At 39.5% G+C, this 24,484-nt stretch overlaps 1 protein-coding gene across 2 annotated transcripts in view; it reads left to right on the top strand.

Moving 5' to 3' along the window:
- Nucleotides 1–24,484, top strand: part of LOC112056534 (R3H domain-containing protein 2-like) — a 59,423-nt gene that overhangs the window by 8,527 nt on the left and 26,412 nt on the right. For both annotated transcript variants that reach the window (XM_052886816.1, XM_052886815.1), the window contains exons 2-10: nt 17,792–18,165; nt 18,978–19,052; nt 19,787–20,002; nt 20,827–20,987; nt 21,584–21,678; nt 22,976–23,042; nt 23,198–23,253; nt 23,637–23,757; nt 24,342–24,472. In XM_052886816.1, the coding sequence (XP_052742776.1) occupies nt 18,990–19,052; nt 19,787–20,002; nt 20,827–20,987; nt 21,584–21,678; nt 22,976–23,042; nt 23,198–23,253; nt 23,637–23,757; nt 24,342–24,472 (910 nt within the window). In that variant the 5' untranslated portion in view covers nt 17,792–18,165; nt 18,978–18,989. The remainder of the gene's footprint in view (nt 1–17,791; nt 18,166–18,977; nt 19,053–19,786; nt 20,003–20,826; nt 20,988–21,583; nt 21,679–22,975; nt 23,043–23,197; nt 23,254–23,636; nt 23,758–24,341; nt 24,473–24,484) is intronic.

The raw sequence follows: 24,484 nt of genomic DNA, 5'->3' as shown, positions 1-24,484 counted from the left end.
GAGTGCACGTTACAGAAGCATTTTTTTTCACATTACATTCTACCCGGTTCAAAACAAGTATTCAAAAGATTGAGAAAATATTCTTTTTAAAAGAACTTAGTGCACTTACAAAAGCTTTTTTTTTTTTCAAATTACACTACCCGGTCCAAAACAAGTTCAAACGATGTTTAGAGCAATATTTCACTCATTTGGCAAATGCGTCCGTCAATCATGTGTGTAATAATAGTGTCGTACGTCACCACGTCCGTCAGTGGAGGGAATGGGGGAAGGGGGAGAGTTACATCATTGCTTTGTGCTTTGGCGGTCAATGTCGATTGCTCTTTGTTTAAAGGAGGAACCTTCGAAATGTTTTTTTTTCGCGATAGAGTTGTCGCTGTGCCATCTTGACCTAAGGTATTCTTTAACAGTACATAATAATTGATTTATTCGGCTATTTAAATTCTGACTAATTCAAGCGGCAACCTAGATCCGACTAAAAATCCTCTAAGCTCAAAACTAATATAGATTAAAGACGTATAAATAAAATATTCAAGCTTCACTAGCTCAATGGTAAAGAGGCCGGACTCATCATCCAGAGGTTATGGTTCGATCCCCGCCCACTAAAAATCGTCGACCCACTACTCAAAAGTAGCACGCAATGCTTGGTCGCAATGACAAGCCGTGCTGGTCTGATCTTTCTTGTCTGGTTTCTTCAGTTACTTGTTAATTTTTATTGCTGAGTTTCTTGCCGACTCTTCATAAGCAGAAACTGCCTTCCAGCAATAGAGTACCCACCATTACAAACAGGCAAACATGATGTTACAAAAAGGTTATACAGTAAAACCCGGCGTCCGTTATTGGCATCGGCAAGGAAAATGATCTTTCGGCATCCCTACATGGAAAAGCACACTGTGGAAAACTGTGTTTTAGCATGCTCCAACGCCTGAACATGCGTCATTAAATTACCTAAGCTACCCGAATGTTGCCTAGACGCTGTAGGCGGTGTATCGAAGGATGCCGACGTATCCTGAAACATCCTGAAGGCTGCCGACGTATCCTGGAGCATCCTCAAGGCTCCCGATGCCTAGACTCAAACGTAATGCAGCGGTATTTTGGTGACTACGAACATATTCAAGAAAATTTCTACTTTGTTGCCACCTAAAATCCTCATCCTTGTCGCTGCCGATAATGGACGACGGGCCTAATGCCAAAACCACCTGTAAAATGTCACATCCATTCACAATTTTTACAACACATCTATAAATCAGAAAAGTCTTTCGTTCATCAATACCTATTACTTGAATTTTTTAGCCAACTATTTCAACACTTGGCTTTTGACTTATGACTTTCAGCAGGGACCTACGTTATCGTATGTAATGTAATTTCATTCTCCGTTTAACCTAGAAACGTCGGCTTATTATTTTTACATACCCTGACCTTTGCGGGTTATATTAAGGGCGTTATTATGCGGCACGGGGTGGCTACTGCTTGAATAGGTACAGCTAGAAATTGTTGGCAAATATACGGTTACAACGCGATTGTAGATGTAGACGCCCGAAAAACGAACTTTACAATCCTGACGATTACAACGACCGACAATGCTTCCCAGACAACACAAACGGTGCCTGGAAAGCGTGTCACGAGTGTGTACGACAATATTCCAGCGTGTGGGGATCGAACCACGTCCTCTCGGTGATGAGTCCGTACCCTGAACGGATCAGCTATCGAGGCGTAATTGAAAGTACCCTGAAACATAACATGGCGGTAGTATTTCCCTGAGCGAACTTTGTCAAAGCGTTCTACTACTACGTATAATATGTCAAACAATCATACTCGTAGATGTGTGTGCATTGATTTTATACTATTAGATACGTTACGTGTCTACATCTACTAAATCAGCGCAGCGGCAAACACATGCCTAAAAACTATTCTGTATATAGTTTTTACACTTCCTGAACACACAACTTGGCATTATAGGCAATATTTAAGTATTCATTGACAGCCGATGGACAAAGGCCTCTTGCATGGACTTGCAAACACGGTCTCAAGCCGTCAGCACGAACTATGTGCGCTGCCGATTGTCACTTCAGCTTCGCGACTCACTGACTTATATCAGTGACTGGTTCTTCTGCGGATCTCCTCATTATTGATTCGATCACGCAGAGAAACTCCAAGCACAGCTGGCTTCATCGCCCGCTGAGTGACTTTGTGCCTTTTTATGAGGGCCACAAATAGCGACTATAAAAATTTTAATAAAAAAAATACAACCGACTTCAAAACCTAAAAACGTACCCACTAAACTAAAAAGTGAAAAATAACATCATAATATGTTCTACCTGCTGATCAGTATGAAGGCGGTGCTAAGCCGGTGATGTATTAATTCAAGCCATGTGAGAATATCTTATAGATTTAGATTTTGCAGACAGTGTTGTTTCATGTGGTCCTGTCAGAAATGGCTTAAATTAAGACAACACCGGCTAAGCACCGCCTTCATACTGATCAGCAGGTAGAACATATTATGATGTTATTTTTCACTTTTTAGTTTAGTGGGTACGTTTTTAGGTTTTGAAGTCGGTTGTATTTTTTTTATTAAAATTTTTATTATTTTTCCATTTTTAGTGTAAAATTTCATCTCAAACGAATACATCAGACCCCTAATGACAGTCACAACCCATCTTGGTACAAAATTCTCAGCAATACAAATTAATCAAGCCCAAGCACAAGGTAGCTACCGTAAACCGTTAAGGAGTTCCCTTAATTGACCTTGGTCTTCATCATCAGACCCCTAATAACAGACACAACTTATCTAGGTAGAAAGTTCTCAGCAATACGAATTAATCAAGACCAAACACAAGGTAGTTACTGTTAACTGTTAAGGAGTTCCCTTAATTGTCCTTTGTCTTCATCACCAAACCCCTAAATGACAGTCACAACCTGTCTATGTGGAAAGTCCTCATTAATACAAATTAATCAAGCCCAAACACAAGGTAAGTGCTGTAAATCGCCGAAGAGTTCCCTCGTCTGTTTTATGGCTCCATCATCAGATCGATTTTAAATCTTCATGAAATTGTAGTGCTTAAAAGTACTAAATGGAAAAGTATACAAACACACTAGACACCCATATAATTTTCGAAAGTTCCCCTCAATTTCTCCAGGATTCCATCACCAGATCTTGACATGATGGCAATGGGACCAAATGGGGACTATACCGTTTCAAACAAAAAAAGAATTTTTGAAATCGGTCCAGGCGTCTTTGAGTAATCGGTGTACATACATAAAAAAAAAAAAAAAAAAAAAAAAAAAAAAAAAAAAAAAAAAAAAAAATACCGACCGAATTGAGAACCTCCTCCTTTTTGAAGTCGGTTAAAAAGTGACTATGTACGCCTCAGTTTCGACGCGATGAGGAGATCCGCAGAAGAACCAAAGTCACCGACATAACTCAACGAGTCGCGAAGCTGAAGTGGCAATGGGCGGGGAACATAGTTCGAAGAGCCGATGGACGTTGGGGTCCCAAGGTACTGGAATGGCGACCCCGCACTACAAAGCGCAGTGTTGGTCGACCCCCCACCAGGTGGACTGACGACATCAAGCGAGTCGCAGGTATTCGCTGGATGCAGATGGCTCAATATCGTGATGTTTGGAAGTCCCTACAAAAGGCCTATGTCCTGCAGTGGACGTCCATCGACTGACATGATGATGATGAGTGCCATATGACATATCTAATAGTGCTAAAATCATTGTGTATGTGTTGATAGCGCAGGAATCTGTCACGGCTGAGCGGCGCTGCTGACGGGCCGACGTCAAAGCTATATTTGTACGTCCAAATGTTAGGTGACGTAGGCGACGTTTACCACGCGCGTATTCTGCGTCGCGAAACATACACGATTTATTTCTTTGCTACCTGTTTGTAAATACGTTGTGAAAGTATCCATCATTATATTTACCGGCATCATCATCATCATCATCATTCAGCCTATTTTTATAGTCCACTGCAGGGCCAAGGCTCTCTTTAGACGATATCAGATTAAAAGGGTCCCAAGACACGGCGTAGAACAACACCAGTTGAAGTCGTGCTTGGAACCATTCTAGCTAACTGTAAATAAAAGTTTGCGACTTTACTTACCACCGTTACTTTTTTTTTATAGAAGAATGGAAAATTCAATAACAAACAATTCAAAATGAGCAATTTTTTTTTTTTAAATAAATATAGATTTAGACATTTGATAACTAATAGAAGTAGAGTTGTTGTCGAAAACGAATCTGGTTTTTAGTTCAAACTGTTAACTACCTATTGCCCTACCCTCTTCAACATCATTATCAACATTCGGCTCACTGCTGAGCTCGAATCTCCTCTCAGAATGAGAGGGGTTAGGCCAATAGTCCAACACGCTGGCCCAATGCGGATTGTCAGACTTCATACACGCCAATAATTAAGAAAATTCTCTGGTATGCAGGTTTCCTCACGATGTTCCTTCACCGTTTGAGACATTTAATTTCTTAAAATGCACACAACTGAAAAGTTGGAGGTTCATGCTCCGGACCGGATTCGAACCCACACCCTCCGGAATCGGAGCCACTGGGCTATCACGGCTCTCACCCTACCGACTCCTAATTGTAGAGGCTTTTCTTGCAGGGGTAAGGGAAATATTGTTCATGGTGAACAAACTGGGAAATAGTTTTAAGTCTAAGCCTCAATTGGTACATGGTTTAGGGGGCCGGACCCCACATAAAAGGGCTGTTGTTGTTGTTGTTGTTGTTGTTGTTGTTGTTGTACTATTGTTTTCAAACTAACTCTTAACACTCACGACGATTTGATTTGTCAATTAAAAAAAATTGGTTAATTTTTAATATTTCTTGAAAAATTAAAAACAAAATAAATATGTATAAAAATAGTCCAGTCTATCGCTTAAAATTCTGAGAGCCGATTCTATAACTTATTCTAACAAGGCTCCACTAAATTCGAGAATCTCCGTAACAGATCGGCCGACCTCCCAAACGCATCCCCTTACTAGGTCATTAGGGCACCGCACACGCGCCCTGCGTCACCCTCACCCCAATTTCAACCTTAAGTACACTATTAATAGAGTTTATAATTGTAACACCTATAGCAAGCACCCTGCGACGGCTATGTCCGTACGAATATCAACCTTAATTGTATGTACAATAGAGTGCAAAATTATGATTGCTATAAAAATGTGAAGGGATAAGGGATGAAGCGAGCTATCGAAATGGTAAAGAATGGTGGAAAATACATAAGTATATAAATATATCAAGATATTCAGCTGGACTTCAAATTGGACGTGTTTTACTGATATACCTAGGTAGTACCTATATAGAAAGTTTTAGTGATTGTAAAGCTTTTTGTGCCATTCTCGCCAGGAAAAGTATAAATGCCATGTTTATTTTTGTAGCCATTAACTATCTAACAGGCTTTAACTTTTAATAGGTGGCCTACATGAAAAAATCATTTGACTTGATTTTATCATAGTTTAAAAAAAATTAAGGTTTATGAATTATGATGGGATCCGCCAGTAACCACCAGGCTATGGTTTATTAACTTCAGGGTCTTGGGAGGTTATATAAACAAGCATTATCTGACCCTGAGTCAGACGATTGACCGGCCTTGGATGACTCACCTTCCTTACATACAGAGGGAATCAAAAAGCAACCTTAAGTCTATGTAATAGAGTCAATTTTAACCCCCACGAAATGCGCTGAAATTTCAGGTATTATAAAAGCGTCTTTCGCGAGGGAGCCGTCATGAGTTACTTACGTTTTCTTTGACAAAATTACTGGACCACTTGGTCAAATAAATACCTACGTCTACATGCAACTACAATGCAAGCTTAAAATTAAAATATAGTATTCGATGAATCTTGCGGGATTCGAAATTGTATGTTTTAATTTTTATTTAAAATTTTTGAGAAATTATCGCTTTTCTGGCACCTCAACACTTGCTTGGATAGTGTCTTTAAAAAGAGGTACCATCTTCTATTAATTTATAGACAACTAAAGGGCTTCCCGCGGTTTCACTTACGTAGTTCCCGTTACTATGACAAAATGTAGATCTTCATTGGTGAAAATCAGTTTAAGTGATTAGAATATTATTTGGGATTTACATGCAGTACGTGTCAATGCGTGAGGTTACAAGTAAAAATAATAATTTAGATTAGATAGACAACGTAATGTCTTCTCTTAAGCCTCTTGATTGTTCCAGCACTCCCCGTGTATACTGATGTTTTACTTCTGTTTATGGGGTTTCGACCTTTATGTTTATAGTGATAGGGGGTAAATTGGCGTACCATACAAGGGCAGGCATTACGGTTATATTGTATGAATCATCTTTATTGTACGAAATTTGGATTAATCACATGTACAGGAATTAACCCTATAGCAGACATTGGTATGAATGGTATACACACAGCTTTTGAGCAAGGGTAGGCATTCAGGTAGAGTCTACCAGCTACCTAACTACTATATACTCGTAGAAACCTACCCGGTAGAGCATAGATATTTTTTCATCTACATTTACTTTACACAGAACACAATATTTCAATTGCACTAATAATTTTACTTTAGTCGCTCACTTTCAATCTCGGCGACTCTACCTCATGGCTGGCTTCCGATCACGAAGTTCCAGGTTTGAATCCTGCGTAATGCGTTAATTGAGCACACAACTGAAGATTTGATGATAAAATCATTAAATCCTCAGTTGTGGAAGAGTTGGGAAGTTTGTGGACGTAGATGGAATTTGTGTGGTGGAAAAATAAAAAATACACCCCCGTGTCTGGGAGAGCACGTGTCTCCAACTATTTGAAAAAGACTTTCAGGAGCAGGTAAGACCATAGTCCATAGCCAGCAAGCGGGGACCTAATTGGTATAGAAATAAATTTTACTCTGGATACTAATATTATAAAGGCGAAAGTTTGTGTGTAAGTTTGCTCCTCCTTTGCGCTGCGGCTACAGAAGCGATTTGGCTGAAATTAGTATGGTAATAGATTACTCTGGATTAACGCATAAGCTACTTTTCATCCCGGAAAAATCCATGGTTTATGCTCGTGAAAAACTGAATTCCACGCGTCAGGCGTCCGCTAGTAGATCTATACTTACTAATATTATAAAATTGAAGAGTTTGTTTGTTTGATTGAACGCGCTAAACTTAGGAACTACTGGTACGATTTGTAAAATTCTTTCAGTGTTAGATAGCCCATTTATTGAGGAAGGCTATAGGCTATATTTTATCTCCGTATTCCAAAACCGCGCGGCGGCAGCTAGTTAATTATATAAATGATTCATATTCTTAAAAAAAAATTGAGGGTAGTTACATAATAGTTCAATGTCACAGTAGGCCCCGTTCACACGTGTAACAACAAAGGAGCTCGGTGCAGGCGCGAGGTGCGCCCGGGGCACCGGTGACCTATATCGCGTGGTCGATACACTACCCTCCACTGACAACATCACACCCCCCTCGCCCCACCTGTCCAACACCATACATCGACAATGCTCGGACTAGACTCTTCGGGTCACAGGTTGACTTCAAAACTAAGTCCAGGTATTGAAACCCAGGTCTAGCATGCGCCGACGAGATAATCTTGTGAAGAGAAATAGATAAAATCCAGGTGCAACCTCTTTCAGAGACGAAGGGATGGGAGTAGAGTAGGACAACTCCGCCGCCATTGGACGACATTTTGTCTATTTTCTCTTCACTTGGTCTCATGTCAGCGCCACAGGTCATCAAAAAAAAATTGTTACTTATTGGGAGGTAGCAGGTTGTAATGGTCCAGACCATATTTTTTCTTTAGGCATTCTATCTGTAAAAGAATTTTCGAAATCGGCTCAGTAAATCCAGTGATAACCCCTTCAACCTCAAAAACATTACCTCTATAATATTTTACCTATAAACATACAATACGGAACCCTTAGTGTATGAGACAGTCTCGCACTTGGCCGGTATGTTATTAAACTAAAGAAAGAACATTTTAAATTAGATAATTATAGGGTGATGAGTAGGTATCCGGCTAGGCGTCCTCCTGTATCGACCGGGACACAACTAGGTCACCCGGGTCTGGATCGAACCTAGATTGGACTATATTTAAGCCTTTGTTGATAGCTGTTCGTGGAAAAGCTGCCGAAGCCAGTACATGAATAATGAAACCGAGTATCTATACACGTAACTAGCGGACAATCGCGACTTTGTCTGCGTAAAAATGAGTTCTTAATTATTCTCATAATGATCATCGATTGACGATAGAACGAGCTATGTTAGTAGTATCTCTGCGTGATCGAATCAGAAATGAGGAGAACCAAAGTCACCGAGACTTTGGTTCTTCTTCGGATCTACTCAAAGCTCAAGAGTTACGAAGCTGAAGTGGGTAATTGGCGGGGCACATAGTTCAAAGAGCCGGTGGACGTTGGGGGTTCCAAAGTGCTGGTATGGCGACTCCGCACTAGAAAGCGCAGTGTTGGTCGACCCCCCACCAGGTGGACTGACGACATCAAGCGAGTCGCAGCGATTGGCTTGTATGGACTTCATGACTAATGAAGACCTAATATACTAAATTAAGCTGAGTTTATTCTACCCGCGAAATATATATCAATGCTCGCGAAAACAGTATGAAAAATGGTCCATTAGCAGTTCAGTGATGCTTCAACAAATAAACAAACGTAATATCTGACATGCAAAATTTAGCGAGGAAAGAATTATAATATTAGTATAGACTAGCGAATGTCCGTGATAGCCCAGTGGATGTGACCTCTGCCTCCGATTCCGGAGGGTGTGGGTACGAATCCAGCCCGGGGCATGCACCTCCAACTTTTCAGTTGTGTGCATTTAAAGAAATTAAATATCACGTGTCTCATGAAAACATCGTGAGAAAACCTGCATACCAGAGAATTTTCTTAATTTTCTGCGTGTGTGAAGTCTGCCAATCCGCATTACCTGTCATAATACCTGTTATAAAATCTATTTCCATTCTATATCGATTCAGTACCTACTTGCGGCGTGAAGGACTAAAAAATACACACACACAATATTTTGCTTTTATACTAATAGTCTAGATATTCGAATATAATAGTCGACAGTCTACTCTCTTATTTCCGACGATCTTATAATTTAAATTGTAAAATGTAAGAAAAGGGAATTGCAAAACACCGCTTCCTGTTAGTTCTTTTAATACATACTGTTTTCGTGGCAATAAATTAAACCATACGGCCATGCCGTTTGAATGTTTTAGATCGGGTTTATTTATAGAAGTTATTTATAAAACGGTTAAAACGCGAACGCTCTGTCGTGGTTACTAGTGGCTGACCGGTGGTGCTATTATCTAAACTCTTACAACGCTGACGCAACGATGAAAGTTAAAAAACTTTTTTGTTTATATTTTTTTTTATAGAAAGAAAAAGGATAATAGCGAAGTTTTCATAAGAGTGGCTTGTTTTTTCTTTACAAATAAGTAATATACCTGCGCTGTTAATAATATACGACCTACAATGAAAGTTTTGTTAGATTTCAGGCCGTTTTTTAATAATAATAATAATAATAAATAATCTTTATTACCATACTTATTACTAGGCATACATAAACTCTATTTAATTTTAATGATTATGCATAAATTAAACAAAAAGAAAAGAAACTAATTATTATTACTCGCCTACCTAGAAACATGGCAACTGGTCGCAAACTCAGCCTTCTGCTGTGTATAGTGCACAGCGCTGATCTTCAGTTTGCTCCGTTACAACGGTCTAACGTGCACCGTGCTTACTACTAAATTATTTAAAAGAACAATAGAATAGGATAAACATAAACTCAATAAAATATACTTTACAAAATCTTTTTAAGCGTTACTAAGTGCAAATAAAAGTTTTCATACTTTATTCTACCGATCATAATGAACTTGTCATAATAACTGGATCAGTTGTACCAAAAATAATTGTGTTGAAGTTATTTTATACAGAAAAAGCATTGTTCCCAAAGGGTAGAAAAATACTTATACAGTATGTATAAGCGCAATAAGCAACAGCTAGCTATCAAAAATTTAAATTTAACGTAATAATATTATAAATATGTATAATGTTTTGGTAATAAACCTTTTTAGATAAATAGATAGACTTTTTATTTGCACACCACAAAGACAAATACAAGTGAAATAAAAACATATTAAGAAGAGATCAGCATACAAAAAGCGGCCTTATCGCTAAGTAGCGATTTCTTCCAGGCAACCTTCGATTTAGGAGAACTTAAGGACATCAGCAAGTGGTGTAAAACAAAAATAACCATAATATTAGTACATACATACAAATAATTTACATCCTAATACATAAACAATATTACACAAATACCTACAGTAATGAATAAAATACATATCAAAATATACTCAAAAATAATAGATACAGATCGTCCGTACTGCACCAGATAGTGAGTCTTTACGACATTTTTAAAAATGTCCACTAACTATGATTGCTGTATGATCAAATCTTTTTTTAAATCCATTAAAAAAATAACTACGATGTTAAATAAATTCAAGGACGTTGTGCACTTCCTAGAGCTGTGATTAAATCAAGTGCTTTGGAACTTGGCACCAGTCGCGTTTCCGTTTAAGTAAGAAATACAATCATACATGCACCTAGTTTGATACCAAATGCTTGATGACAGCACTGCACGTACAACTTTTCGTTAGGTACCTATATTGATTTTTAACCGACTTCAAAAAGGAGGAGGTTCTCAATTCGGTCGGTATTTTTTTTTTTTTTTTTTATGTATGTACACCAATTACTCCAAGACGCCTGGACCAATTTCAAAAATTCTTTTTTTGTTTGAAACGGTATAGTCCCCATTTGGTCCCATTGCCATTCAGCACCGCCTTCATACTGATCAGCAGGTAGAACATATTATGATGTTATTTTTCGCTTTTTAGTTTAGTACGTTTTTAGGTTTTGAAGTCGGTTGTATTTTTTTATTAAAATTTTTTTAGGTGTTTATATTTATTATGTACCTACAGTAGCTTAAGGTTAACTTGATGCCAAATACACCCCCTGGTGACGCCGCTGAGGTCCAATTAAGGAGCCTACGGCACTTACACAATCAGGAGAAAAAAAAAATCAATTTTATGTTTCTACCTTGAGATTTGCGTGGATGTTTTGATACACTTTACAAAACTTATAACTCAAAAATAGTATGTAAAGTTATTGAAATGGTATGCAAATATAGATATATATTTTTGTATCTACTACGTCGCTCTGTTGTGTTATTTTTAGAACGTTTCTAACACGTGTTGTTGTTGTAGAGTCTAATATCAAGATTAGACGTAAGTATCTTTGATTAAACATTTTGTGTAAAATGAGTGACATTTTATAAAACAGTTCATATAAATACTCCGGAGTATTTAAATGAACTCTTTTTTATAATCCCCGGGGAATATAGAATAAGGTTTTGACTCATGTCAAATTTAATATAAATAATATTAATTTCGTATAGTACCTACATAGAATAAGGATCCGAAATATATCGATTTTAATTAATAAAAAAGTTAAGGATTTCATAGAAAACTTAATTTAAAAATATTTATTTTATCAATATATCCAAACGTCAAAAACGCTGTTGTCCATTTTGTGACGTCACAATGTAACTTGATGTACCTACTAAACGTCGAACTAATTAATAACTAATCATTTTGACAAACACTAAACCGTTTAGTTAAAGTTTAGTGTTTACGTGACTTGAAAAATTAAAATTGTTATGTAAATATTAACGACTCAAAAAAATATTATATTTTTTTCAATGTAGAACATTGAAAAAAAACAGATACCTACATGATGATGAACAGATAATGAACAATTTAAGACAAATAAAAAACGTGTCTATTAGCCTATTGCGCATGTTTCAACGTCGAACTCGTCGACGAGCGCAGCGTTGCAAATGGGCAGAAAATAGCGTGGCAGATGTCGTGCAGCGTCGTCGTTAAGTCAAACAATACGACCGGTAGCGTCCGGACCTACTTTTTCAACGATTTTAGTTTGAGATGCACTGGATTTGATAAAGGGTTCAATGGATGTGGTATTTGAGAAATATTTTTACTCGTGTTTAACTTTTGAAGTAGACATACTAGATCATGCATTTGCTCTCATCTTCTATATTCTCCTCACTAGTTTATTCGCAAATCATATAGGTGTTTGCCTTATGTGTATGTGTAAATTGACCGGCAACAATATCCTTCAAGACTATAACACAGCAATGCTGCTTGGGCAGAAATAAATAGGTACGGTAGTGCTTCTGCGGACAAGCATTGTCACGGCTTTGCGAAGTCAATATGTTATGTAATACATATATTTTTATATGCGATTTTCTGTTTTAGTCAAACTACTAAATCAAGCATTTTGACTATAAATAGAAGGCAGTCCTTCTGCAGTCGGGTAACAGAACTATTGCATGCTGTAAAATATACAACATCGCCACCAAACATTGGATGTGATTAGTGGCGTGCATAAGTAGGGTAGGCATTATACGTAAAAATTCTGTAAAATGAAAGAAAATCCTTCTCTAATACAGGTTTGTTGCGTAGTACGAAATTTCCGCAATTCGGTGTGATTTCGGTATCTGTAGGTCCTAATATTATACTCGTACATTAAAGTTTGTGGTATGTATTGTAAAGGTCTACTGTACCGATTTTGAAAATTCTTTGACTTTTAGAAAGCCACGTTATATGTCAGTGTTATAAGCTATATTTTATCCCCGTATTCTTACGGAAACTGAAATAACGCAGGTGAAACCATGGGGCGTCGGCTAGATGTGAAATAAAAGAACCAAGTAGAAAATACTGGCCATGTGTAAAACCGTGCCTAATATTCTTGTTTTTTAATAAAATACACCTCAATAAATATTCGTGCATCCATAAACAGTGACCCTACGTTTAGACTAGCCCTAACCCTAAAATAACCCGAGTAACCAGTTTACTACCCTCGGGCTATAGCCCTTATTGGGGGCACTAGGCGTTATCTGACATCGTAACATGCGTAATGAAATGAAAGCTGTCTACCAACTTACAAATAAAAGGAAATGTCTTATAAATATTTAAACACCAAAGCAGACGCCCCACGTTATCAACCGCGTAGTTGCAGTTTGTGTGATAGTACGGGAATAACCTATGACACTCACAAATAACGTGGCTTTCTGTTGGTAAAAGAATTTTCAAAATCGGTTTAGTAGATTCAGAGATACCCCCTACAACCTCACAAAGTTTACCCCTCTATAATTAGCATAGGTGATGCTAGCAATTTCCCTAGAATGTGCCTACGCTGCAATGTGTGGCATAACTTGAAAAATAAATTATAAGTAAAAAAACTTTTTTAAAAAAAGCTTTTCTTTAAACGCTCTAAAAGGGAGAAAATATTTTTTTCTTTCAACATTTTAACTATCAACTTATAACCTCATTGTGTACAACTTAAATGATAATAAAAGCTTAATTATCTATTAACATTAAATTAAAATTGGAAATATAATAAAGTTATCAGATCAATTTACATAATTAAATTGGTACTAGTTTATTTTCAAATTACGCGAAAGTCTCAGGCATCCGCTAGTCAGCTCTTTAAAATCATTAAAATCAGCTCTTTAAAATCGTAACTATACCAGTATAGTTACGATTTTAAAGAGCTGATTTTATTTAAACACTAGCGGATGCCCGTGACTTTGTCCGGTTGAAACGCAATGTAAACTTTCTTACCCTACTAGTTGTAGGAGTAGTTGAGTGTTTAGATCCTCTTGGATTTCAGTGATCCTCTTGTTACGTGTTAGCTAGCGGATATCCGTAGCACTGTAGCGTGTAAACTCTACGCCAAGGACAAACACCGGGTGCAATCTTTCCTTTTAGAATAGTTGTTAATGCAGTGGTTGTGTAATAGGCGTTCTTGAGCCCTCATTCGCACGAGAGTTTTTTTAACGGACGTTAAAAAAGCGTTTAAATATAATATGAAGTTAAATGAAGGTCTATTTCCAATGCCCAAAATTGAAAATGCAACACTGCTCGAAAAAAGGCTTTGTGTTTTAAAAACGCTGTCGTGTGAACATATACTTGGGAATGCATTTGTGGTATTTGAACGTCTTTTTAACGCCCGTTAAAATACTCTCGTGCGAATGAGGGCTAAAACTCGAATGTAGATTATAAACCGAACGAAGTAAATTAAAATATGGTTAGACTAATTCGCACAAGAGTTTTTTAACTTACGTAAAAAAACGTTCATAAATAGCATGAAGTTAAATGAAGGTCTATTTCCAATGCCCAAAATTGAAAATGCAACACAGCTCGAATAAAAGCGTCGTGTTTTAAAAATGCTATCGTGTGAATACTTGAGAATGCATTTGTTGTTCTTGCCTATTTTAAAGGTCCGTTAAAAAAATCTCGTGCGAATATGGGTTCCGATATTTATTTTCACTTTCACATCCCTAAACGCGCTGCAGACATGCCGGTAAACTTAAACGTGAGGGGCTCGTGTTAGGTCCTCTTGAATTTCAGTTTGAGCTTTTGCTATGTATAGCCGATATACGATATATACCACAGAACAGAGATCGCTAAAAGCTAACGCATACGGATATCTGCCATATGTAGTTATATGGCAGATATCCGTTGCACTGTAGCGTGTAAGCTCTACGCTGAGGACAAATGCCGGGTGTAATGTTTCTTTTTGAATAGTTATTGCAGTGGTTTCTTAAAAGGGGTTTTTTAAACTCGAATGTAGATTATAAACTAAACGAAGTAAATTGAAACATGATTATGGGTATGATTTCGATATTCATTTTCAGATTCACATCTCTAAGGGCTGGGCTGAAGGGCTCGCGTTAGGTTCTTTTGTATTTCAGGAGGCCTATTCTGTAATGATGTTTCGTATAACTCGCAAGTGCGAGTTTCGAATTCACCTCTATCTCTCTCTGCTTAACATGATACTATAGACAGAGAGCGATAGATGCAAGTTCAAAGCTCACACTGTCGAAGTGATAAAAATATCGTCACAGAATAGCCTACCAGTTTGGGCTCTTGTTACGTATAGCCGTAGTTAGTTAGCGGATATCCGTAGCACCGTAGCATGTAAGCTCTACGGCAAGGACAAACGCCGGGTGTAATCTTTCCTTTTTAGTATTAGTTATTTATGCCCCTGGCATGTAATAGGGGCCATTGTAGCACTAGTGCTGTTTGTGTAATGAACCGAAGCCGAACTGCACAATAGACAGCACGAGTGCTACAATCGCTAATTACGTGTAGTGGCATACAATACTTTTATGCGTGCGTGGCTAGATTTGTCTGTATAAGGAAGGCTGAAATTTTGTAGCCAATGACATGGAGCTATATATTTAAAAAATAACAAAATCGTTGTAGCATGGCTTACCCGTGTGGTAATGAACATTACCAAACGAATTAATAGCTTTGTGCTATGGTTTGAGGTCTTATAATGAGTAGATTACGAAATGGAAGTAGAAAATAGTTGTATAATAGGGGGTTTTAAAGCTCGAGTGTAATTATAAACTGCACGAAGTATTAGGCATGATAGTATTAACATGTGTGTTGTTTCGTATTCTGATTAATCTGTTGATGCTGTTTTATTGCCAAGATGATACTGTTTGACTCTGTGGCGGTTACTATCAGGATGATAATGATAGAGACAGGTGACTTAACGTGCTCTATGAGGCACATACCTGTGCTGATGTTGTTCGTGTTGATGTTCTGAATTATGAATTCTTAAAGAGTCACACGAAAATACCTTTTTTAGTACTTTTGAAAGAGTGTTAAAACGTTCTATGAATTGAATAAAAATTGTATAGAATTTTTTTTTTTTTTTATTCTTTAAAAGTTAGCCCTACTACAATCTCACCTGATGGTAAGTGATGATGCAGTCTAAGATGGAAGCGGGCTACCTTGTTAGGAGGAGGATGAAAATCCACACCCCTTTCGGTTACTACACGACATCGTACCGGAACGCTAAATCGCTTGGCGGTACGTCTTTGCCGGTAGGGTGGTAACTAGCCATGGCCGAAGCCTCCCACCAGCCAGACCTGGACAAATTAAGAAAATCTCAACCTTCCCAGCCGGGGATCGAACCCAGGACCTCCGTCTTGTAAATCCACCGCGCATACCACTGCGCCACGGAGGCCGTTTAAAAGCTATGGAAACATGAAAATCCAGGTATGTTTGCCTTAAATTTCCAGTTTGTGAAAACCTAGTATTAAATTGAATTATGCGTGGCAATCAAACAAATGTAATTAATAACTGGGTACAAAATGGCGATGAGTCAGGGCCGTGAGAGGCGCAGGTATGAACTTGACAGAGCCTCGACTGGGTCAGGGACGCGAGACTGTTTCCACTGTCGTACGTCGTTTTTCTTATCGCTTAATGACGGCGATGACAAGCATGCGCTGATTGACGTAAAGTCTTTACCGATGCCCATTGTCATTTGCACTGGAGGCAATACCGATTAAATATTGTAGAACTATTGGCTGTTAGCAGATACAAATGACTTCTTTCCTGCAAAATTCGATCATAGGATATCCTTAACCCTACACCATCGGTCACAAGTCCGGGGATCTGCCCGGGGTTTTTCTATCTGCCACACGGCATGGACCCGGCATGGACCCGGCATCCGCATGATGAATCCATGGAATGGTACGAATAAGATATTTTTTCTCATATTGTAATTTTATCATTTGTAAGTGCAACCTGAAGCGAAATAATTACAGGATTTCATTAATTTGAGAAATTAAAAAAAAACATACCGATCAACTTGAGAACGTCCTCTTTTTTAAAGTTGGTTAAAAATCAGACTCATATTTTCTTTTTCAAGTCCTTCATGGTTCTTACAGGATTTCTTGGAAAAAATAAAATCCATGTTTCATAACCCGCCCCAGGATACGCAGCCGCATAGACTGGACCAAACGAGGCATGTGATGTTAGGTGGATTCGTGCAAAGTACCCATCATGTATACCGTATCGTGTGACAATGGAACCGCGCCAGGTTACCGTGAATCACAGCACGATAAGCATGAAAAGTTACTTCCCAAGCGCCATTAGCTGGCGGAAGTGCGGCTGTTTGATAGATGTACGGAACCAGTCCTCGGTTTGCGGAACGCTAGCTTTTGGGTTCCGCAGTATTGGTGAATCACACTGCTGTTAATATTACCAGTTAAACATTACTCATACACATAATATATAGCATAGTAGCAGGCTTCAGCCATGGTTACCAACCTACCGGCAAAGACGTATCGCCAAACGATTTAGCGTTCCGATGTAATGCCGCGTAGAAACTGTCAAATTCAAAATTCATTTATTTCAATTAGTTTACAAGCACTTTGAAAAGTCAAGTTATGTCATAATTTAATTTAATTTAATGGTAATAATAGTCGAAAACTTAAAATTAAAGTTACGAGAACTGCAACCGTCTGCAAAAGCACCCTGCGACTGCGACCGGGTCGTACGACCCACTGCTCCACGCCCACCGGTCACGCGACGCGGTCTCGGGATTTGCTTAGTGCTCCATATAAATTTATACTAAGCAGTGGGTCATGCGACCCGGACGCGGTCGCAGGTCGCAGTCGCGGGTTGCGGTCGCCAAGAATCGAATGCCACCCATAGAGACAATCAATCAGACTGTGAGTGATTTTTTTTTTTCACTTTCAATTTGTGGATTCTTATCTGTTATGTATCTGTGAGATTTAACGCTTTTAGGGGAGGCCACAGGATCTATTAAAGTTACAGGTATTATAGTGTTAGGAAGATTAGATTTTTAGACAATATTTTAAAGTTATATTCATATGTCTTTCCTTTTGTTACAGATAAATAATGGATTCAGCCATTGTGAAGAAGCACAGAATAAAGTGACGACAAAAATTTTGAAAATTTCAAAAACCCAGAAAACGCAACAATGCTATCCAAAAACAGCCGTCCAAAGCATAACACTGTTCGCAATAACACTACAAAGAACCTTAAAATTAAAAAGAAAAACGAGCTTACCTATAAAATACCCAATCTGTTCAAAGTGGGAGTTCTGAAGCTTTAACTTCTAGAAGATTCTAATATTTGCCTTCTCTAGTTCTTCATTGGTCCAATTTTTTCGTTGTACATAAATTATATGTCGATGTTAGTGGTAGATATAGTATATATAGACATAAGACGATTGACTTGTATGTTTCTACTGTGAAATTTTACGGTTAGTATGCATATTTTTCTTATTTTTTTTTTTTTATTGTAGGAGGAAATCCTCATGGATGACATCCAGGTACCCTGGATGACGATGTTCGACTTCACCGTTGGTATCGGCGCCCTACGGACTAAAACCTCCTACATTCGCAGACCGTCCTTCCCGGCACCGTTGGAAACATTACTTCGGGAAGGGGTTGTCTTTTTAGGCATCAATCCTTCTTTGTCGCTCCCATTCGTCCTGCACCCGTCTGCCTATAATGCAATGGATCATTTCTGCGGCCTTTCTCCACCCCTCTTCGCTCGCCAGCATATATGGCACCAAGTTATATTTTGACAGGAGTTCATTACTTCCGAGGACTCTACTTCTTATTTACATATTTTTCTTATGTACCTAATTTAAATAAACTGAGACAGGATTATACAGGGTGCTCGGGAGTATCTCCCATAACTTCAAGGTGTTGACGAGTCCACTTATAGGAGCCGGACTGCATAACTAATAATGTTTTTAATTAAAAAAAAAACGAACTAATAATTTAAACTGACGCCGCGCAGTTTCATCCGCGTGGTTCCCGTTCCCGTATGAATACGATCCTCGATACTCCTCGCTATGAAATGTGTGGCTATATGATGCTGATGATAACAATAGATCTAGTTCTAAAGGAATCAGAAAGATCTACAGGCGGCTCAGGATCGTGATGTTTGGAATTCCCTATAAAAGATCTGTCCTGCAGTGGACGTCCATCGGCTTATATGATGATGATTATGATGGTGATGGTGGTGATGATGATGATGAGTTCTAAAGGAACGGTAACGTTACAGAGTGGCGGTGTGATGGAGCAACCCGAGGTGGTAAAGAACTCTCCGGCCGAAGACGCCGGACTCAGTAGAAATAGAGTAAGTACTGGTGATAAACTCTCTCTCTCTTTCTCCCTTTTAAACTCTTATTTTAACTAAAAATGGCTGTTTGTTTGAACGCCGTAGAAAAAAATGCTAGAGGATTACCAGCAAAATCTCTCTATAACTCGCTTGGCCTCACTAAAACAGCAGCAAGTTCTACATTAAAGCGGATATCCAAAGCTGCTCTAGTAGGATCTTACCAAATTTGGCGGCAGGGGGAACAACACGAGCGGAGAAGTTAGTTAAATGTCAAGGGCGGCCTTAACCCTACACCCATCGGTCACAAGTCCGGAGCTCTGCTTGGGGTTTTCTCTCTACCACACGAGGTGCCCGGCACCCGCATCAATCCATGGAATTTAAAGATATTCGTCTTTCTTCGACTAATTATTATCTCCATTATACACCGTGTATAACGGAGATAATAATTAACAAATTCACACGCTAGGGAAAATAAAAGGGAGGCTTCGGTCGTGGCTAGTTACAACCACGCAGACAGAGATGTACAAACAAACAATTTAGAGTTCCAGTACGATGTCATGTAAAAACCGAAAGGGGTGTGGATTTTCATCCTCTTAACAAGCTAGCCAGCTTCCATCTTAAATTGCATCCTCACGCACCATCAGGTGAGACTGTAGTCAAGGGCTAACTAGTCAAGAATAAAAAAAAAACACTCAGTGGAAGTGACAAAATAGATACTTACTCGTACTTATCTCTTGTCTTTTTGATTACAGAGTTTCAAATCAAAGCAGCTCGTGCGTAGCCAAGCGATCCGCGAGTCGACATCGCCGCCCCGCACCGTCTCACCGTACGCGACCATAGACGCGACAAAAGAGCCAGGACCGGACCCAGTCGCCGGCGACAGGCCCGACACCAGCGACTCCAGTCGCAGCGACCGGTGCAGCGTCGTCACCAACGAGCGATGCGACAGGAAGCCTGTCGAGATACAGGTTGGTGTTGAAAAATTTCATTTCTCGATTTTGTTATCACTGGCTTACTGAATTGCTTACCAATACGGAAGCAGGATATATTTCAATAAAATTGGTTGTCTGTAAAGTCGGTTTACAGACATAGCGTCATAGGAAAATACTGATGAAATTTGCACTCTTGGCCTAACCCCTCTCATTCTGAGATACCAATAGTGGACCACGCTGGCTCAATGCGGATTGGCAGACTTCACACTCGCAATTCAGAAAGTTATCTGGTATGCAGGTTTCCTCACGATGTTTTTCTTTCACCGTTTGAGACACATGATATTTAATTTTTTAAAATGCACACAACTGAAAAGTTGCAGGTGCATGCCCCGGACCGGAACCCACACCCTCCGGAATCGGAGGCAGAGTCATATCCACGGGGCTATCACGGCTTATAAGACATAATCATGTCAAAAAATGTTGCTTCCCAGGCAACACAAACACAAGCTACACAGCGTCTTCGCCGGCGAAGACGAGGTCCCCGATATCTGACCGTCACCCAGACGTGGGCTTTTTAACTCACGATCTCGGGGGCGCCCGGACTGATACACTCAGGCCAAAACACCCTTCCCGAACGGCTCTCTAAGCCGAGGTCCGAGTCTCAGAGGAGACGCTCTTAGAGATTCGTTCCGCCCATCTACTCTGCTTCTGCCTTCGGGTCCCATCAGGCGATGCTTCTGCGCTCGCCCAAAACCCCCGGTGACGTCGCTGAGATCCCATAAAGGAGCCTACGGCACTTACACAATCAGAAAAAAATGTCAAGAAATGTCCGATTACGCCAACTCTTGTTCATGTTTCAGATAACCAGGGGCAGTTGGGAGGCTGAGGCGCAGTCGGAGCAGCGACTGCGCACGCGGCGCTGGCTGGGGCAGCGGCCGCACTCGGACTCGTCGCGCGACCTGCTGTCCTACAACCCGCGCGTCGCGTGCGTGTGCGGCGCGTGCGCGTGCCCGCACTGCAGGTAACGAGCGCCGCGCGTGCCGAGTCGCTATAGCTCGGCAACTTCATAACACTCCCGATGTTGCGCGCGGGGCGGGGGGCGTGTGAACTGATGAACGTCACACGTCGTTTGACAGCCGTGGCGCAGTGGTAAGCGCAGTGTATTTACAAAACGGAGGTCCTGGGTTCGATCCCCGGCTGGGATGATTGAGGTTTTCTTAATTGGTCCAGGTCTGGCTGGTGGGATGCTTTGGCCGTGGCTAGTTACCACCCTACCGACAAAGACGTACCGCCAAGCGGTTTAGCGCTCCGGTACGATGTCGTATAGAAACCGAAAGGGGTGTGGATTGTCATCCTCCTCTTAACATCCCTGTTAAGAGGAGGATGACAATACATGTAACAGTACATGTTGTTTATGTATTAATCAATCAAGCGGGTTGCAGGTTGCAGCTGCTGGATGCTGGCAGCTCGAGACCAATGTTTTTGGAAGTCCATGTCAGTTAAGAGGTCATGTCAGTCATGTAAGAGGCCTATGTCCAGCTGTGGACGTCTATCGGCTGATAATGAAGATGATGATGATGATGATGGATGACGATGATGTATGTAATCTATCCACAGAGGCCGTCGCAGGAAACACCTGTGCCCCACGAAGCAGGACTCGGGCATCGTATGCTCCGACGACTGCCCCGATTGTACGGACTCTGAACACGCTGGTGAGTTACTTCGTTCGTGTGCTATTCTTGATTTTCTCATCTTATCAATAGCGTTATTGACAAATAAACAAAATGATCATTAGGAGAGAGACGAATATCTTAGCATTCCATGGATTCACCGTGCGAGTGCCGGATAGAGAGAAAAACTCCGAGCAGAGTCCTGAACTTGTGACTACAGGATGTAGGGTTAAGGAATTCCTTGACGATCGATTAATACTCCCCGTTCTCTGCTCGTGTTGCTCTCCCTGCCTAGCCAAATTTGGTAAGATCCTATTGACTGTATAAATGAAAAATTTACGTAATTTTATTTAAAGGAGAACGCCGAAAACCCGCCAAAAATGGTTGAGTCGCGTGTTTGCCAATCAAACACGCGACTCAACCATTTTTATTTTAAAATTTCACCTTATTAAGCTGTGATAGCCCAGTGGATATGACCTCTGCCTCTGAATCCGGAGGGTGTGGGTTCGAATCTTTCGGTCCGAGGCATGCACCTCCAAACTTTTCAGTTATGTACATTTAAAAAAAATTAAATACCACGTGTCTCCAACGATGAAGAAAATCATCGTGAGGAAACTTGCATACCAGAGAATTTTCTTTAACCTCTGCGTATGCGAAGTCTGCCAATCCGCATTGAGCCAGTGTGGGTGGATTATTGGGCTAACCCCTCTCATTTTGAAAGGAGACTCGAGCTCAGCCGTTAGCCGAATGTGGCTTGATGATGAATGGTGATTATTGCTTTTAGAGAAATGAATTTTAGATATATGCGGATATGAGTAAAAAACATAATAAAAACGTACCATCGTTTTAGATCTATCGCTCATATCACTAGTAGCTACCATATTACAATGAAGTCCCGTTTTTTTAGTTATTATAATCAATTTATAGCCAAAATTACTATGGAGACACGCTGACGAGACCAAAATTTGTATACCTATACTACAGCCTTTCTTGATGAGTACTGTTTACCAACAAACAAATAAAAAATGAGGGTATAAATCACTAGTTATTTCACACATAATATTAAATATAATTAACTTGTTCTAAATTAATTTAAAAAAAATGATTAATAAGCTTAGAACAATTAGATATGATTAACATATTTTATATAACATTTTATAAATAAAACAATACATAATTTGAAATAATTAAGTTATGAAATGACATGCATTTTCTACGTTAATTTCTAATTTATTTGTTGGTAAACAGTACTCATCAAGAAAGGCTGTAGTATAGGTATACAAATTTCGGTCTCGTCAGCGTGTCTCTTGTCGTGTGTTAATTAAAATTTTTTTTATAGGTCCTAATGGGGATGGTGCTAGGAAATCTGGCAGTTTCGATGCGGACGAACAAACATTTTACTGCAGGTGCACTCACTTTTTTTAACTAAAAATTAGTACCATTTTTTAAGCAAACAATAGTAATTTAAGCATATAGAACCCAAAGAACAAAATACACCTTTTTGGATGGATTTTTGACCGTTGTAAAAATATAAATACATAATTCCATCTGATATTCACAGGTGCCCAGAACGTAAAGATCCGCCTAAAAATTTATCGCTGGGAGCTTACGATCAAGGTATTTATCGTATAACACATTTATTGAGAACAGTCTATTTTGAGCCTCAATAGCTCAACGGTAAGAGCGGTCGGACTCATCATCAAAGGGTGGTAGTTCGATCCCTGTCTCGTTGGTCTATTGTCGTACCCACTCTTAATACAGTCTTTCCTGACTAGTTGGAGGAGAATGGAAATATTAGTCACATTTAAAAAATATGGCAAATATTCCTAAAAAAAATTTAGAGTAACAACCATATGAATTAATTTTCTTATATCTCACTATACAGCATTTATCGCTTACTTGTTTATTTAATACCTGGCTAATATTGTTGCCTGACAAAAAAACAAACATACATACAAAGGACACTAAATAATAATAATTGTTTTTTTTGTATATTTCAGAGGAGCCCACTGGTTCCGAGCTAGTGAAGTTCCTGAAAGAAACACTGAACAAGAATCCTAAAGACAGGATCACACTGTTGAGGATCGAGAAAGAATTGCACTCTCTTGTCAATGACGCCGGGTAAGTCGAGATATGATATGATTGCCATAGACATTTCCATTTTAGTTTACATTAAGGTTTTCGATGAATAAGTACATGATTTCTCGCATAATGCTTATGTATATGCCAAAGAAATTAAATAAAATAAGCATTAAACTTAATTGATAAATTAATGGACGATTGAAGGGTCCGTCCAGAACAGACCGGGGTTGAGACGAATATCTTAGCATTCCATGGATTCACCGTGCGGGTGTCGGGTCCATCGCGTGGTAGAGAGAAAAACTCCGAGCAGAGTCCTGAACTTGTGACTACAGGATGTAGGGTTAAGGAATTCCTTGACGATCGATCAACACTCCCCGTTCTCTGCTCGTGTTGTTCTCCCTGCCTAGCCAAATATGGTAAGATCCTATTAGATTTGGATACTCGTTCTAACATAGAACTAGCTGGACTTCTAGAGGCCAAGGTCTTTGAAACTTACTACCTTCCGAAGCCACAGTGATTTAACTCTGGGCTGCATTGGGGCTGATAAAGCATTTCAGGATAAAATTACCAAGGTATGGCCGATTATCTTTAAGATAAAGATTACTTTCTTTTTAATTTGACAGACGATGCATAGTGCGGTTCCCAGTGATGACGTCATACGGACGCATGCTGGTGCACCGCTGCGCCGCGCTGTTCCAGCTCGCGCACCACCCGGACCACTCCAACAAGAACTCCGTACTCGTGTCCAAGAGCGGTACGTAGCTGC

Source organism: Bicyclus anynana, chromosome 18, assembly GCF_947172395.1.
Source record: "Bicyclus anynana chromosome 18, ilBicAnyn1.1, whole genome shotgun sequence".
In the NCBI taxonomy this organism is placed as follows: Eukaryota; Metazoa; Arthropoda; class Insecta; order Lepidoptera; family Nymphalidae; genus Bicyclus; species Bicyclus anynana.
This window is presented reverse-complemented; position numbering and strand designations above follow the sequence as displayed.